Source organism: Mobula birostris, chromosome 6 (genome assembly GCF_030028105.1).
Source record: "Mobula birostris isolate sMobBir1 chromosome 6, sMobBir1.hap1, whole genome shotgun sequence".
In the NCBI taxonomy this organism is placed as follows: Eukaryota; Metazoa; Chordata; class Chondrichthyes; order Myliobatiformes; family Myliobatidae; genus Mobula; species Mobula birostris.
This window is the reverse complement of record NC_092375.1, coordinates 134,203,950-134,222,222: the sequence shown is the minus strand read 5'-3', so window position 1 is coordinate 134,222,222 and position 18,273 is coordinate 134,203,950. Positions and strand designations below refer to the sequence as shown.

At 41.8% G+C, this 18,273-nt stretch overlaps 1 protein-coding gene across 1 annotated transcript in view; it reads right to left on the bottom strand.

Moving 5' to 3' along the window:
- The window catches only part of slx9 (SLX9 ribosome biogenesis factor), a 118,741-nt gene that overhangs the window by 15,872 nt on the left and 84,596 nt on the right, over nucleotides 1-18,273 (bottom strand). Inside the window, exons 3-4 of the mRNA XM_072261373.1 lie at nucleotides 7,420-7,482; nucleotides 6,831-6,990 (exon numbers count right to left, since the gene is read on the bottom strand). Coding sequence (XP_072117474.1) covers nucleotides 6,831-6,990; nucleotides 7,420-7,482 — 223 coding nt within the window. The remainder of the gene's footprint in view (nucleotides 1-6,830; nucleotides 6,991-7,419; nucleotides 7,483-18,273) is intronic.

The following is an 18,273-nucleotide window of genomic DNA, read 5'->3' as shown; positions in this document are numbered from 1 at the left end:
TTTCAGATGTGATCGAGGCAGAGGAATGAAGGTGGGGGAGTAGCATTGCTTGTTAGGGAAAATATTACAGCAGTGTTCAGGCAGGACAGATTAGAGGACTTGTCTACTGAGTCCTTATGGGTGGAGCTGAGAAACAGGAAAGGTATGGCCACATTAGTGGGATTGTATTACAGACCACCCAATAGTCAACGAGAATTGGAAGAGCAAATCTGCAGAGGGATAGCAGGCAACTGCAGGAAACATAAAGTTGTGGTGGTAGGGGATTTTAATTTTCCATATATTGATTGGGACTCCCATACTGTTAGGGGTCTAGATGGTTTAGAGTTTGTAAAATGTGCTTAGGAAAGTTTTCTAAATCAATATACAGAGGGACCAACTAGAGGGGAAGCAATATTGGATCTCCTGTTAGGAAACGAGTTAGGACAAGTGACGGAAGTCTGTGTAGGGGAGCACTTTGGTTCCAGTGATCATAACACCATTAGTTTCAACTTGATCATGGACAAGGATAGATCTGGTCCTAGGGTTGAGGTTCTGAACTGGAAGGCGGCCAAATTTGAAGAAATGAGAAAGGACCTAAAAAGCGTGGATTGGGACAGGTTGTTCTCTGGCAAAGATGTGATCGGTAGGTGGGAAGCCTTCAAAGGAGAAATTTTGAGAGTGCAGAGTTTGTATGTTCCTGTCAGGGTTAAAGGCAAAGTGAATAGGAATAAGGAACCTTGGTTCTCAAGGGATATTGCAACTCTGATAAAGAAGAAGAGGGAGTTGTATGACATGTATAGGAAACAGGGAGTAAATAAGGTGCTTGAGGAGTATAAGAAGTATAAGGAGCAAGAAAATACTTAAGAAAGAAATCAGGAGGGCTAAAAGAAGACATGAGGTTGCCTTGGCAGTCAAAGTGAAGGATAATCCAAAGAGCTTTTACAAGTATATTAACAGCAAAAGGATTGTAAGGGATAAAGTTGGTCCTCGTGAAGATCAGAGTGGTCAGCTATGTGCGGAACCAAAGGAAATGGGGGAGATCTTAAACAGGTTTTTTGCATCTGTATTTACTAAGGAAACTGGCATGAAGTCTATGGAATTAAGGGAAACAAGTAGTGAGATCATGGAAACTGTACAGATTGAAAAGGAGGAGGTGCTTGCTGTCTTGAGGAAAATTAAAGTGGATAAATCCCTGGGACCTGACAGGGTGTTCCCTTGGACCTTGAAGGAGACTAGTGTTGAAATTGCAGGGGCCCTGGCAGAAATATTTAAAATGTCGCTGACTACAGGTGAGGTGCCGGAGGATTGGAGAGTGGCTCATGTTGTTCCGTTGTTTAAAAAAGGATCGAAAAGTAATCCGGGAAATTATAGGCCGGTAAATTTAATGTCGGTAGTAGGTAAGTTATTGGAGGGAGTACAAAGAGACAGCATCTATAAGCATTTGGATAGACAGGGACTTATTAGGGAGAGTCAACATGGCTTTGTGCGTGGTAGGTCATGTTTGACCAATCTATTGTTTTTCGAGGAGGTTACCAGGAAAGTGGATGAAAGGAAGGCAGTGGATATTGTCTACATGGACTTCAGTAAGGCCTTTGACAAGGTCCCGCATGGGAGGTTAGTTAGGAAAATTCAGTAGTGGATGAAGGGAAGGCAGTGGATATTGTCTACGTGGACTTCAGTAAGGCCTTTGACAAGGTCCCGCATGGGAGGTTAGTCAGGAAAATTCAGTCACTAGGTATACAGGGAGAGGTGGTAAATTGGATTAGACATTAGCTCAATGGAAGAAGCCAAAGGGTGGTAGTAGAGAATTGCTTCTCCAAGTGGAGGTCTGTGACTAGTGGTGTGCCACAGGGATCAGTGCTGGGTCCATTGTTATTTGTCATCTATATCAATGATCTGGATGATAATGTGGTAAATTGGATCAGCAAATTTGCTGATGATACAAAGACTGGAGGTGTAGTAGACAGTGAGGAAGGTTTTCAGAGCCTGCAGAGGGACATGGACCAGGTGGAAAAATGGGCTGAAAAATGGCGGATGGAGTTTAATACAGACAAGTGTGAGGTACTGCACGTTGGAAGGACAAACCAAAGTAGAACATACAAGGTTAACAGTAAGGCACTGAGGACTGCAGTAGAACAGGGGGATCTGGGAATACAGATACAAAATTCCCTAAAAGTGGCGTCACAGTAGATAGGGTTGTAAAGAGAGCTTTTGGTACATTGGCCTTTACTAATCAAAGTATTGAGTATAAGAGCTGGAATGTGATGATGAGGTTGTAAAAGGCATTGGTGAGGCCAAATCTGGAGTATTGTGTTCAGTTTTGGTCACCAAATTACAGGAAGGATATAAATAAGGTTGAAAGAGTGCAGAGACGGTTTACAAGGATGTTGCCAGGACTTGAGAAACTCAGTTACAGAGAAAGATTGAATAGGTTAGGACTTTATTCCCTGGAGCGTAGAAGAATGAGGGGAGATTTGATAAAGGTATATAAAATTATGATGGGTATAGATAGAGTGAATGCAAGCAGGCTTTTTCCACTGAGGCAAGGGGAGAAAAAAACCAGAGGACATGGGTTAAGGGTGAGGGGGGAAAAGTTTAAAGGGAACACTGGGGGGGGGCTTCTTCACACAGAGAGTGGTGGGAGTATGGAATGAGCTGCTAGACGAGGTGGTAAATGCGAGTTCTTTTTTAACATTTAAGAATAAATTGGATGGATACATGGATGGGAGGGATATGGTCCATGTGCAGGTCAGTGGGACTAGGCAGAAAATGGTTCGGCACAGCCAAGAAGGGTCAAAGGGCCTGTTTCTGTGCTGTAGTTTTTCTATGGTTTCTATCTGTTCTTACAAATCGAGAATTCATTATACTTATTTCAACTAAGTCAGTAAATTTTTTCCAACACAGCTGGAGTTTAATTTTACACTATAAAAATCTTACATAAACTCTTAACTTATTCAATCCACATTTAATATTTACACATTCTGACAGCAGTCTACTGTTTTTGGAAACTTTTCAGATGAAAAGTGACTGCAGCATTACCAACTTGCAGCATTCATACAACTCATACAATACTTCAAAAATTTCTAAAGAATGAAGACATTAAATATCTTCAGAACTGCTCCAGAACTGCATGAACCAGGTCCTTAACTCTGCCACAAAATTGTTTAGCTTTCTATTTCACTGATTTGCACATAGCTTGTCAAACTCACTACATTCATGGGTGCATGTTAAATGAACAAAATTTTTAAAAAATAAGATTTTTCAAAAAGACATGTTGGAGTTTACTTAATATCAATCTTAAAAATAGCAGCCTTGAACAGCTTTGACCATTTTCTTACAATTCAAAGTCTCAACCATGATGATGGCATTTCAAACATTGGGGGTGGGGGTGGGTGGAGGAAGAGGGGCTTTGAGAGTAGGGGGGAACATCGACTCAGACCATGGAAGGCCTGTGTCAGGCATTTTCATGCCTTACAAGGCGCAGAGTAGCTTTGTAAGCTTTGAGAGTAGCTGATGCATTTTCCAGAATTATTTTTTGCTTCCGAGTCCATGGATGGGTCCAGGAAAGTGTTGTGTTGGAGAAAGAAAAAGATGATGTAGTAGCAGACTGAAGGTTTAATTCAAAATGGACAAACACTGAAAATATATCCTCTCTGGGAGCAACACTGCAACAGCCTTGGCCTCATGATTCAGTCATCACTTAATAATATCTGATAGTCTGCTTTCATGTTAATTTGCCTTTTGTGGCAAGGTAAAGTTAATTTCTTGGTATTTTATACTCTTACTCATTTGTTAATCTTTAAGAGATGAGGATACCAATTGGCTACTCTTGCTCTATTCCCATCAATCCTATACCACTATGTATTTTCCTATAAACTACTCTCTTTCATATACTTAGCAACTCTGCTCTAATTCTCCTCCAACCCTCCCACACTGGAGGTAAATTCACAGTAACCATTTATCTAATAACCAGTACATCTGTGGGGTGCAGGAGGAAATCCAAGCACCCCCAGGGAATGAATGTGCAATTTCCGCTCAGTGAGACCAGACCAGGGAAATATGGCAGATTTCCATCTCTGACAGAAATGAGTGGACTAGATAGTTTACATTCCTACTATGTTCCACTAACAAATAGCTGTTGCTCAGAGCAGCTCCTCCTGCTTGGATCTCACCATCATAATGTCAAGAGTGTTATTCCTGATGGAGTTGTATCCATGTCTGATAAAATTATTCTTTCCCTTGTTTCGCTTTTCCTGTAATTCTGGAATGTTCTGAATATTCTAGACATGAAAAAATTTAGGGCGTCAGACACAGGGCAATGATGACATAAAAATTGGTTGCATGGTGATAGCAAGGAGACTATAGGATGATATTAATCTACTGTAAATAATGGCAGATGGAATTTAAACCTGATGACAATGAGGTGATGCACTTTCGGAGGACAACAAACTCTGATATATATATATACAATGAATGATAGGGCCCAAGAAAGGAGCATGGAACTGAGGGATCTCAGTGTACAGGATTCCTAAAGGTGGCAGCACTGATACAGTGCCTATAAAAAGTATTCACCGCACCCCCCCCCCCCCCCCCCCACCGCCCAAAGGAAGTTCTCATATTTTATTGTTTTACAACAATCACAGTGGATTTAATCTGGCTTTTTTTTAAACACTGATCAACAGAAGAGAAAACAGATCTCTACAAACTGATCTAAATTAATTACAAATATAGAACATAAAATAATTGATTGCTTAAGTATTCACCCCCTTTAATATGACACACCAAATAATCACTGGTGCAGCCATTTGGTTTTAGAAGTCACATAATTAGTTAAATGGAAATCTGTTTCTGGAGTCCTGCATGCAGTCAAGGTGTTTCAATCGATTGCCATAAAAATACACCCGTAACTAGAAGGTCCAACTGCTGATGAGTCAGTATCCTGGCAAAAACTACACCATGAAGACAAAAGAACACTCTAAGCAACTTGACAAAAAAGGTTATTGAAAAGCACAAGTCAGGAGATGGATACAAGAAAATGTTCAAGTCATTGAATATCCCTTGGAGTACAGTTAGTCAATCACAACAAATAGAAAGAATATGGCACAGCTGTAAATCTGCCTAGAGCAGGCCATCCTCAAAAAATGATTGACTGTGCAAGTAGGGGACTAGTGAGGGAGGACACCAAAAGACTCTGGAAGAATTACAAGCTTCAGTGGCTGAGATGGGAGAGACTGCATGTACAACTGTTGCCATGGTGCTTCACCACTTGCAGTTTTATGGGAGTGTGGCAGACAGTACTGCCACTGTTGAAAAAAAAACACAATAAATTTTGACTAGAGTTTGCCAGAAGGCATGTGGAAGACTGAAGTCAGCTGGAAGAAGGTTCTATGGTCTGATGAAGCCAAAATTGAGCTTTTTGGCCATCAGACTAAACACTATGTTTGGTGTAAGCCAAACAGCACACATCATCAAAAACACACCATCCCTAATGTGAAGCATGGTGGTGACTGCATCAATCTGTGGGGATGCTTCACTGCAGCAGGCCCTGGAAGACTTGTGAAGGTAGAGGGTAAATTGAATGCAACAAAATACAGGGAAATACTGGAGGAAAACCTGATGCAGTCTTCAAGAGAACTGTGACTTGGGAGATTTGTTTTCCAACAAGACAATGACCCCAAGCATAAAGGCAAAGTTACACAGGAATGGCTTAAAAACAACAAAGTTAATGTCCTGGAGTGGCCAAGTCAAGTCCAGACCTCAATCCAATTGAGAATTTGTGGCTGGATTTGAAAAGGGCTGTCACTCATGATCACCATGCAATCTGACAGAGCTTGAGCAGTTTTTTAAAGAAGAATGGGGAAAAATTGCAGTGTCCAGATATGAAAGCTGATAGAGACCTATCTACACAGATTTGAGGCTGTAATTGCTGAAAAGGTGCATCTACTAAATACTGACCTGAGAGGGGTGAATAATTATGCAATTATTTTGTTTAATAATTTTAATAAATTTAGACCCATTTGTAGAAATTTGCTTTCACTTTGACACAAATGAGTTTTTTCTGTTGACTGGTATCAAAAAAGTCAAATTAAATTCACTGTGATTCAATGTTGTAAAACAATAAAACATGAAAACTTCCAGGGTGGGGAGGAATGGATGAATACCTTTTAAAAGGTGGTGAAGGCAACGAACATGATACTTGCCTTGATCAGCATAGAATACAAAAGCAGAGATGCAATGGTGCAAGTTTATGACATTCAGCTGGGCCAAAACTGCTGTACCACAGGAAGAACATATAGAAATGCTGGAAATAGTTGAAGACTTGATGAAGTTTCTTTGACTGAAACATTAATTACGCTCTCTTACCATAGATGCAGCTTAACCTAACCTGCTGAGCATCTCCAGCATTTTGTTTTTATTTGAGGAATATAATTCTTAAGGAAAATTTGGTTGTTCAAGGAAAAAGAGATTAAGTTCTTTCTCAAGCCATGGAAGTCATAAGCTTCATTCTCCAAAAGAACTGATGAACAAACATCAAAAAAAATTGGCACTAACACTCATGTATTTCTGTTAGGTGTGTGCATTTGGAGTCATGGTACCAAGTCATGCAAGTTGAAGTGCAGATGAGCCATAATGCAGCTAAATGAGCCTATCCATATTCCCACAATTTGTATTCCTCATTCATAATTAACTATTAATCCTGTAACAAATAGGTAGACAGATGGGGTCCAGTGTTGATATCATAGATTATAATGAAACAGCATAGTGAAATCCAAACCAAACAAATGAACAGTAAAATTCAGATTGCTGGAAATCACAAAGATCCTGATATAATTACAAATGTCTATCTGTACCTCTTTGATTTCTGGGCCACTGAATTGTTGCTTGTGCTGATCAAATCTGTCAATTCTGGCAGTGCATCAGAAAGTGGCTGCATGTCTCCCACCACAGGGGTGGATTTCCGTTTCTCTTGGGCTTTCTTCTTCTGTTTTGCAAGTTTGATCATCTCGATCTCTGCCAGATAACAGTGCAAGTCTACATTGAGGCTAACGTTCTTTATGATATTAGTTAAATGTAAATTATAAGTAGTTGGGATTTTAAATATCAATTGATGGTTTATCCTACTACATACAGTATCATCTGCTGGGTTCACACTGGAATACTATCACAGGCAACAATTCTCCACACACTCATGTCCTAAAACCAACCTTTAGTACTCAAACTACTTTAAACTGTAAATAAGACAGCAAACAAAACCAGCATGCCATGTGCAAACCAAAGGTATGAAAAGGCTTTCTCAAGATATATTAGTGAACACAAGCTCTCCAGTATCTGGTCTATACATATTCATTCAACAAGCACACCTTTTCTTGTCTACTTGTACCCTGACACTAGTCTACATCTTATACAATCAAACCGTCAGCTTAAGTGGGTGATACTTACTCTGAAGCCATTGCTCATGCCTTTGCTTTATTTTTTCTTTCTTTGGGAGCTGAATCTTGTCACCTGCAGGCAATCAGTGTTACGTCAGAAGAGGAATGCAAGAAAATAAACAATTTTATGAAAAGTACTGTAGATCTACTGGAGATGAAAGAATAATGCAGATAACTTAAGTAGCCTTTCATTGCCAGCACTCATCAAAAGCCTTTTTCATAAAAATCCAATCCGGCAAACAAGTTTGTCAGTTTAGTATAAGGAACAAGGCCAAGCATCATGATTTCAGCTCCCACTACCTGTTGTAACTGATTAATGTATTCTCTCAAGTCTTAGACCATACACTTTAGTTAAGAGAAGATTGGTCTTGGTGCTGGACAGATTCCATATAGAATTTAAAAGGGTATAATTGTAATGGCAGGTTGAATGTGCCAAATTTGTATTCTCTTAAGCATGTGAATATTCTCATGTACAGGTTTAAGTCGTCCAGGATCAGAGACTAAAACAGCATGGACACAACCCCTTGTCCCAACTTTTCCATGCCAACCAATGCGTCTTCCTGAACCATTCCTTTTTGCCTGTGTTTTGTCCATATTCCTCTATACATTTTCCATTCACAGACCTGTCCAAATGTATTTTAAAATTGTAAATGCACCTACCTCTACTACTTTCTCCTGCAGTTTATTCTGTCCATACACCACACTGTGTGAAAAGCTTGTTTCTCAGGTCCCATTTAGATCCTTCTCTTTTTACCTTAAATCCACCCTCTTGATTTAGACTCACCTACCCTGGGAAAAAGACTGACAATTTATTTTATCTATGATACCCCCCAAAATGATTATAAACTCCAAAAAAGGTCACTCCTCAACTTCCTTCGCTAATCACAGCCTGTCCTTACAACTCAAGCCATCATTCTTGTGAATCTTTGCTGCAGCCTCTCCTCCAGCTTCAGCACATCTTTTCTATAGAATGGTGATCAGAACTGCAAATGTATGTTAATCAACATTTCAAATAGCTGTAACCAGACTCATGTAATCAATGTCCCTGTCAAGCATGCTGTACACCTTGCTCCCTCTTTCCTACTTTCTACCAGTGTCGCCTCTTTCTGAAAACTATGTTCTTATACCCTTAGGTCTCACTGTTTTACAATCTCCCCAGGTTTCTGTCATTCACTGAGCATATCCTGCCCTACTTTTCCAAAATGCATAATTTCACATTTGTCCAAGTAAAGTTCCTTCAGCCAATTTCTTGACCCATTTTTCCCAGTTAATAAATATCCCGAGATAAACTTCTTCACTGTCCACCACACCACCAATTTTAGTTTCATCTCCAAGCTTGCTAATCACGTCACCTACATACTCATTGAAATAGTTAATATGTATGGAAAACAACAGTGGGTCCAGCACCAATCCTTGTGGCACACTACTGGTCACAGGACTTCAATCTGACAAAAGCATTCTTCCACCACCACACACTATCTGCTTTCACCAAAAACAATTTTGTACCAAAGTGGCTCGTTCACGCTGGATTCCAGGTGACCTAATCTTCCAGAGCAGCCGATCACACAAGATCTTGTGAAAAGCCTTGCTAAACTCAATGTAGACCAGTGGTTAGTGGTTTCCAAGAGGGGGACAGCATCCGTAAGGAGGTGGTAGGAGCTTCGCAGGGGGCAATAAAGATAATGGGAGTTAAGGGGGGGGGTGGAATGGCAGTTGAATGAAAACAGGCTTAATTCAAAAAATGAATGACTTATTATAAGCATTTGCTAGCACTTGATCCTCAGTGCCTCATAACTGATTACAATGATCACGTATCACCTCATCTTGTTAACCCACAGTTCTCCTAGACTTTGTTCAAAGTGCAATATAGTTGTTACAAAGTAATGTGATACTTGTAAATTTAGCATATCATGAGAAATCTGGACTGAAGTATGTGTTATTTCCCACCCGTACAATATTACCATTCACTACTGTAGTACAGTGCTAGCTAGTACCATTCCCATACTCTTATCACATGGTGACACTACTTCTGTGAATTAGGGGATGACGGTTAATGAAGTAAAGTTCAGAATCTGCCCTTTCAAATGTTCTTGACAACATTTCTCCAGCCCTTGGCCCATTTGAGACATTGCTGCCCCACGTTATATACAGTCAGGTTTTGCCTGAGCTGTGATGATGTCATAACTTTCCCCTTTATTAATCAACTGCTTGAGGTTGGACTTAAACAATAGGCAATTGACTGTGGTTATTAATCCATAACAAAATTGGCAGAAGCAGGTCAATTGAAAAAAAATTGCAGACAGCATAGTGTGGAGTATCTGAAATATGGATTTATACCAGCACCAAGCAACCAACAACAGTCTATGTGTCTGTTGTATGAAAGAGTATTTTCAAATGAGGCAATAAAACTGTCATGGCTGCTTGAATATTTGAAAAGAATACACTCTTGTCAAGACAAACAAGAACTTGGCTTATTTTCAGTCATTTTGTGAAAACCTTCAGAAATGGAAACACTCCAAAACATGTTTTCAAGCACTTCACAAAACAGTGACAGTCTGTGTACTTCATACAACATTTCATTGCTCATTGCTAAATCTGGAAAACGCTATACAATTGAACAGAACAAATTCTGCCAGTAGTAAGGGAGGTTCTGAATACAGTATCACAGAAGTCAGCAGACCAAATAATTAAAAGCTATTTTGATGAGCAACAACTCTGTTCAAAGACGAATAGATGAAATGTCTGAGAATGTGGAAGGCACATTGTGCATATGGGACAACAGAATTTGTTCTGCATTTGGATGGGTCAATTTTGCCAGGCAATTAATCTTTGCCGCTTGGTTATATTGGTTTTGTAAAAGTTGAAAGCATGGTTCAAGAATCGTTATTTGCAAGGAAACTAGAAACAGTTATGGGGGGGGGGGTCAATATTTCAGACTGTTCAGTAGTTTTTCAAAGAGAAGGACATTCTACTCACCAACATTCTTGTGCAACAGACAGGGCACCTTCAATGACAGGACACCACTGTGGGGTTATCACTTTCTTGAAAAAATGTTGTAACTAACATATTTACCATTCACTGTGTAATAAAAGACAGTATCTTATCACAAAATCCTACGAGATTGGCTGCACAAACCATTAAATACTGTTACCACAGTGGTAAATAAATAGTCCCATTCTCTCAATTCTCGACTATTTCAAGAATTTTATATTGAGAATGATAAATAGTTTGAACGCTTGCTTTAGCTCACAAGTCAGATGGCTCTCAAAAGGAAATTAACTGAGACGATTCTTTGCACTTTTTGAAACGGTGAAAAAATCCTTTGAAGACCCATATGCTTCATTCAGTTAAAAACTCAAAAATATTTGGCATGACATTGCTTATTTGTCAGAATTATTTGCGAAGTTTAATGACATCAATCTTCAATCGCAAGGAAATTATGTGAATCTTATCCAGGTCAAATTAGTTGTCCCCATAGTTCTGCCTAAGTTAGCCTTATTTAAGTGCAACATCGGCCATCACAACTTTTTCCAATTTCTGAGCCTCTCTGAGTTGAAGAAAAAGAAAGAATACAACATGATGATCTTCAAGTATCTGTGCCCACCTAGATGAGCTACATAGAGACATATTAGAGAGATTTCAAGATCTTCTCTTAATCCAAATTCCAGATTGGGTATTAAATCCATCCCTGAACACTTGTAATGAGGAATTAACAGGAAGGGTGGATAAAGAATTGATCTCACTACAAAATGACTTTGAGCTGAAGATGAGGTTCAAAACACTGTATCAAAATTACTGGTTGCAGAATGATATCTCTGAATGTTATCCTGCACTATGGAAAAGGTCAAGATGGTCTTAATTACCTTTCCAATATAATACTTAGAGGAGCACAGTTTCAGTGCAGTCACCCAACTTCATTGGCAGAGGTTGATGGATTCTTGACTGGTCACGTTATGAAGGGATACAGGGAGAAGGCAGCAGATTGGGGCTGAGAGGACAACTGGATCAGCGATGATGCAGACTCAATGGGCCAAGTAGCTTAATTCTGCTCCTATATCTTATGGTCTTACGATCTAATTGACTCTCAGAAGAGCAGTGCCAACCAATGGCCTGCACCAGTTCTAAACACACAGACTGGCCATTTCCCTAAATGTAAAAAATACATTGGATTCATGTTGTAATGCTTAGCTCACAAAATCTCAAGTTTAGCAACACAAAAGCATTTAATTACAGTACATGTACTAGACAGCAACTGCCATTATGTAGAAGTCAGCCGTCAATTCTAGGGGATCAGGGGTTTGCGCCTCTGGTGGACTGTGTCCTCTTCAGGGCACAAGCCTGGGCGGTAAGATTTGAAGAACCGGCTGTTACCTATGCAGTGGGTTCCCCTCTCCACGTCACTGATGTGGTCCAAGGGAAGGGCAAACGCTGATACGGCTTGGCACCAGTATCCTTGCAGAGGTTGCCAGAGTGAAGTTGTAAACAACATCAAACTGCCTTCAGGATGCTGGCTCTGGATTTTTTCCTTGGGGTTTCCTATGGGTGGGTATGGCCGCAAGGCAGTGGAGGTTTAAAATCAGAGTTTTTCTTCTCCTAGGCAGGCTGTTGTCCAAGGCTGATGAGCCCCACCTGCCCAAAGCAACCGGTTTTGATGTGCCAGTGGTCCGCCTTTGCCCCTTCTCTTGTTAGTGAAAACAGTTCTGCCAGGCCTAGTAGCTAGGCCACACATGAAGGCCAAGAGTTGGACTTGGTTGTCAGAGTCTGTTAGAGACACACACCATTTCGAGCACTTTATGGGTAGTGGGAGCTTATCCCCGCTTACCACCCCCGGCTATGACAATCTTACGAATTGCCATTATGTATTTTGAGAATAAATGCAATTTATAACTTGAACCTCACCGCCTAGCAATTCCCCAATTTAATCCCAGCCTAATCATGGGACAATTTACAATGACGAACTAAATTAACCTACTAACCGGTACAATTTTGGACTGTGGGAGGAAACCAGAGAGCACCCGGAGGAAACCCACACAGTCACAGGGAGAACATAGAATTGATTCAATCTCAAAACTAGTTGACTTATTTACGAAAAACTTACTAAAAGGAACAAAATAGTAAATTAATTTGCTTGCATCATAGATCAGAGTGCTCTGTAGTTACCTGATGAGGTAACTGTAGCCTTTGGCCAAGAGTAGATGTCGTCAGGTGGTGCCCAACCTTCATAGAGTGTTTCGACCCTTAACCACTACACTCTGCAGGTGACAGGTTAGCAGTGGTGGCCAAGACACAGCCCATCTGCTCCTGACTTCCAGCTCAACTCCTCTCGCCTGCTCCATATCCAGCAAGAGGCTCTTTCTGCTTCCTCCCTCATCCTGTAAGCTGCTTGGTTCTCGCTCTTTTCATCAAGGCCCAGCGCAGACAGCAACCTCCATGCCGACCTTGCCAGGAACCCTCCACAGCCGACCTCCATGGGTTACAGCCATATTTGCCATCCTTTGTCTCTGCACTCCTGGAGTGGTATTTCAAGGCCTTCCTCTCATGTCTTCGGTGGACCACAGTATGATGTCTGGTCAAAAGTGTGGTTGCACCACCTCCCCACATTGAACCGCATCTCCCCTGATTTGGCAGCTTGCAGCAGATTGGATTTAGCGCTCTTTGACATGACTGGCATGGCCCTCCCCTTGATGAAAATCACTCCCCTGTTTGTCTCTCTGCCAGCTGGTCTCTTTTTACACCCCTCCCACTCCAATGTGTGAACAAGGTTCAGCAGGACCTTGTTATGGTGCCACCTATACTGACCTTGTATTAAAGCTGTTTTGCATCATGACAACATGCGTGCTAGTGAACTCCACTGACCACAAAACTTGCATTTAGGGTCCTCTCTCTCCCTCCTGCCCCCCCCCCGCCCCCGGGAGACTGTCATACATAGACTGAGAGAGGAAAGAAATGCGGAAGGGCTTCATTCTCCAAAGCTCTAACCAAGTGATCTTGCACTTGGGAATATCCCATTTCATTCAGGTGCCCTGTGACCCCAACTCCATTGCCTTCAATACCCCGTCTTTCGTCCTCATGGTTCCGTACCTCTCCCTGAACCATGCCACACCTATCCCTTGCACTTGCACTCCCCCATCGTTGGAAGTGTGCTGAGCTGATGCCTTCCTTGCTGTCCCAGCCATGGGTTGCCAATGATATCTCTCAATTGCAGAGCGGTCACCAAATGGTCTACAGCCAAGTTGATAGCTCACTTTCGGCCTGATCTTGTTGCAACTCCTGTTTGATTTACTAGCTTGTCATCGGAGCTCCTCAGTGTTAACACAATTTTATACTTTGCCACCTTGAACTCCTCCACTACCGATGACAACAGGAGCTGTAGCTGACCTCATCTTATGTAGAGCCCCACTGAAGAAAAACTTGGGGGGAGATCCCCAGCCACTTCCACAGGTGCTTGTTGACTTTCCTCTCGATGCCTACTATAGTGGTCATGGGGAACTTGTACACTGCGAAAAGCCAAAGCAGCCTTGGTAGAAAACCACTTTGGTATAGCCATATCTTAAATTTACCAGGTGGTCCGGTTTTGTCGATCTTCTTCAGCCACTTGTCAGTCTGCTTTACAGTGTCGGTGGTGGTGGTGCGGTCCGTCATTGCTGCATTAAACCACTTTCCATTCTACTGAGTTGTCCTCTATGGATGGAATGACTTGGCCCTGTACTTGCTAGTAACCTTGCCCTTTTTGATCACCATGCATCTGGACTTGAAGATCATCCTAGCCCAGGCAGCTACGTTGTCCAGAGTTTCCAATACCCATCTTGCTTGAACGTGGAATACAGTGATGTCATCCATGAACCCACGTATTGCAGGTTGGATGCTGGGCTCCAACACTGGGCCTCAGGTTACATCTGCTGCTCTAATACGAGGAGGTTCATACCCATGACAAACAAGATGGAGGAGATGGTATAACCGGTTGGAATCCCTTTCTGGAGATCTTGCCACCTGGTTGTAAAGTGGGCTGAAGTGAAGCATAGCTTGCATCTTCCTAGACAGTTGGTGATTATGTCTTGTGTCACTGGTGGGATATGGTAGTGGCCTGGATAAGGATGTGAGGAATTGATCCGTAGGCATTGGCTTGGTCTAACCACACAACTGTTAGGTTTCCTTTCTTCTGCTTGGCCTCGCAGATCAATTGGCTGATTAGTGAGGTGTGTTCAAGGCACCCAGAAAAATCCGGGATGCCACCTTTCTGAATGGATGTGTTATCCATTAAGTAAGAGTTCAGCCTTCCTGCAAGCACTGAGAAGAACATCTTGCACTCAACGCTAAGGAGGCTAGATTGTTCTAAACTGGATGACTGTAGAGGAATCATCTTCCTTGGGAACAAAGCATCCTTTAGCCATTTTCCAGCTGGCTGGGATAGAGCATTTGGTCCAAGTCTTTCTCATTACCTTCCACAACCTCCAGAAGAGTTTTGGGCATTTCTTACATAACTTGTAGGGTATATCACTTGGAACTGGTGGTAGACGACTTTGCTCTCTTGATGATATCCTAGACTCATGCCACGTTCAACTCAGCTGCTGGGACTCTTGGTTTGAACTCTAGTCCCTGTTCCTACAGGGATCGCTGTGTGATTTCCGCAAAAATTCTTCCACTTCCTGCTTTGAGCTGGTTAAGGTGCCAGATTTTCGCTGACTGAGAAGAGCCTGGTGAACCTGAATGGGTTTTTAAACAAACTACGCTCTCCTTCTGTCTTTCCTCTTAACCTTCACAGCTGCTCCACCCTCCTGAGCTTGTGCAGCTGTTCCCGCAGTTTGCTGGTTAGATCTTTGATACCTTCTTTTTTGTAAGGAGAACTGTTTTTTTGAATTCTTTGTTCAGGGTCTTTAACTCACTTCTCAGGTAGCGAATCTCCTTTTCCCTCCTGTTTGGTTGTCATGATGGTTTAGGATCCTCTTTATTCTGCAGTGGAACAAATCGCTCTTTAGCAACGTTGATCACAATGATTGTGAGGAAGTCAATTGTCCTAAGAACAGATCCTGCCAACCTAGCTTCCAAGATACAATTCAGGTTGTCATCGAACTGCTTCCAAGACACATTGTCTGATGATCTAGACCATCTGATCCTCACTGTTCTTGATGAATGGATTAGGGTGCCGGAGGGGGCACTCATTTGATCTCTTCTTTGGCAGTGGGGCAGCTCAGGTGCAGAGATATCTTCAGCTCTGTGGGGTGCTTCCTGGCTGGAGTTCTCTAGTCTCACTGTCTCACCAGATAAAGCTTTGTAACATAAAATAAATGGGGAACACAAAATAAATAACAACATTTTAAAGGTTGCCACTGATTCATGCCACAAACTTCTGGTGAGACGGCTGTGCACTCTGCCACAGCAGCTTCTACAGAGACAACCAAAGGTGTTATTGTCTTTTTTAAACATACTTTTTACAACTGCAAGACCCTGCTGGACATTAAGAACTTAAAGTATTGCAGAGCTACACCATCAGTGAGTTGCTTGTTGCCAGAGAAACTGAAGGAGCTGCACTTGGTGCTGTCTGAGTCAGAGAGGCGCTGGAGGAGTTGGTATGCAAAGGCAGTGTACAGTCTTACAGTGAGCGATCCTCTTAGTCTCTTTTCTTGTGATTATACTACCCTATTGGACACTGTGGATTGTTGCAAGTCTGATTCACTGATTGATTGACAGATGGCAGAGGAGCTCCGTGTCCTTGGTCATAGCAAGGACTAGGCCTCAAGCTGCGGTGTTGGAGTCAGTGTGCTCCACTGGAGTACCGGGGGAAGTGGGGCGTGTTGTAGCACTGCATCCAAGCTGGAGTTGGTGCTGTCCCACCGTGTTCGCTTGGCAGAAGATAAACTGCATTATGTTCGATGGTAGATTGCTGAAACATTCATGGACTCAATCTTGGACTAAATTTTTTTTGTGGGTATCTTATATGTCCTTGCTAACTTGTATGTGCTACATGTGCCTTGTGCCGTGTATGACTTTTGGTACTGTGTTTTGCATTTTGGTCCCGGAATAACGCTGTTTTGGTTGGTCGTAATCATGGGTATTTTTTCTATGGTGTCTATGTTCGAATGACAATTAAACTTGAACTTCATTAAATTTACACAACTTCACAAATCATTCAGAGTTATGGAGGTTAATAGCTCATGAAAACAATTTTTCCAGAGCAAGACAACCGCACTAAGGACAAAAAGCAAAAACTGAAGATGTACACATTGCAAGTTTAGGAACAGGTTATCATTATCATGATCCCTCCCACTCTTCCACACCGTGGGACTAATATGGTCATGAGATGGATCAATAATTTCTGTACTTAAGAGATCCATGTCTTAAATTACGCAATGCATTTAGCAGTGTTTTGGGAAAACCCACAGGGGAAGGGGGCGGGGGGTTGCTGCAAGAGAGAGGGGGCAGGCACATGAGAAAGAGTATACAAACTGGGGCAAGTTCAGAACTATCTGAAAAGCACATTGCTATCACTAGCACTGCTGCTACTATGGAAACCAGTTGGCACCAACTTATGCTTTGAGTACAACTCTTCCTGTTTGGAGTTAAAAAGGACAAAATATTCCAGTTCAAGCTAGATCATGAAGAAAACATCTCTTCTAGTTACAAAACCATCTTATCAAATAATTTGTTCTTTTTCAAGAAGCCTTATATTCTTTTTATCCCCTCTGCTAAGTGGGTGTCAAAGAGAATTCTCCCTTAATGTGGACTGCAGCTACTTTCAATATTCCATTCCTTTGCAATCTTCTCAGTCTGGAATCAGACCAAAGACGTATTCTTTTTAACCTTCCCAAGTGAACATATGGTTTTATTTTCAAATTAAATGTCCTCTCTCCCATGTCCAAATTATTAGCAGGTGGGGGAAAGGGAAGGAAGCACAGGGCTGTAAAATAGGAGTAGTACTTAAATAAACTCAGTGGCCAATTTATTATGTTCATCTGTACACCTGCTTGTTAATGCAAATATCTAATCAGCCAATTGTGTTGCAGCAGCACAATGCATAAAAGCATGCAGACCTGGGCAAGAGGTTCAGTTCTTGTTCAGACCAAACATCAGAATGAGGAAGAAATGTGATCCAGTGAGCAGCAGTTCTGTGTGTGTTAATGCTAGGGAAGTGCTGCACGAAGCTCTATGGCGCCATCAGTGATTTTCATCCAGACATAATGTGGTTTCTTTATTGTTTCTTATTTAACCATGATGCAGTTTCTTTCAAACCACAGATGATTCCTTTAATATTGCTGACAACTTCAACCATGCCAACTTAAAAACAGTCCTGCCTAACTTCTATCAGACTTTGCTATCAGAGGTGAGAAAACAGGAATGCTTGTTTATATCAATATCCCTGGAGCATACAAAGCTGCACCCAATCCCCATCTTGGATTCTATGACCACTTATCTTTTATGCTAATTCCTGCACATCAACCACTGATTTCAAAGGGCCAAAAGGAGCAACCTCACCATTGCAGAACTGTTTTGAAAACATGGGCTGGAGCATGAACTGCACTTTGCTGCGCCATCAAGAAGGCAAAACACAATTATTCACAGAGAATATACAGGCATTTCTGTGACACCAAAGGCCTGAGGTGCATATGTGGTAGGGCATTCAGACCATAATGGACTACAAGTCCACCCTGAGCATCAACGTCAGTGACAATTCTCTTCCTGAAAGGTTGAATGCCTTTTACGCTCGGTTTGATGTACAGAAAAACGTGCTGCTGAGGAAGGCCCCCCTTCTTCCCAAGGAGCAAGCGCTGATGTGAGGAAGACTCTTGCCAGGATCACGGGTCAACCCATGTAAAGCTGCGGGGACTGATAATATACAGTCACAATAAAAAGTATTCACCCCCTTTGT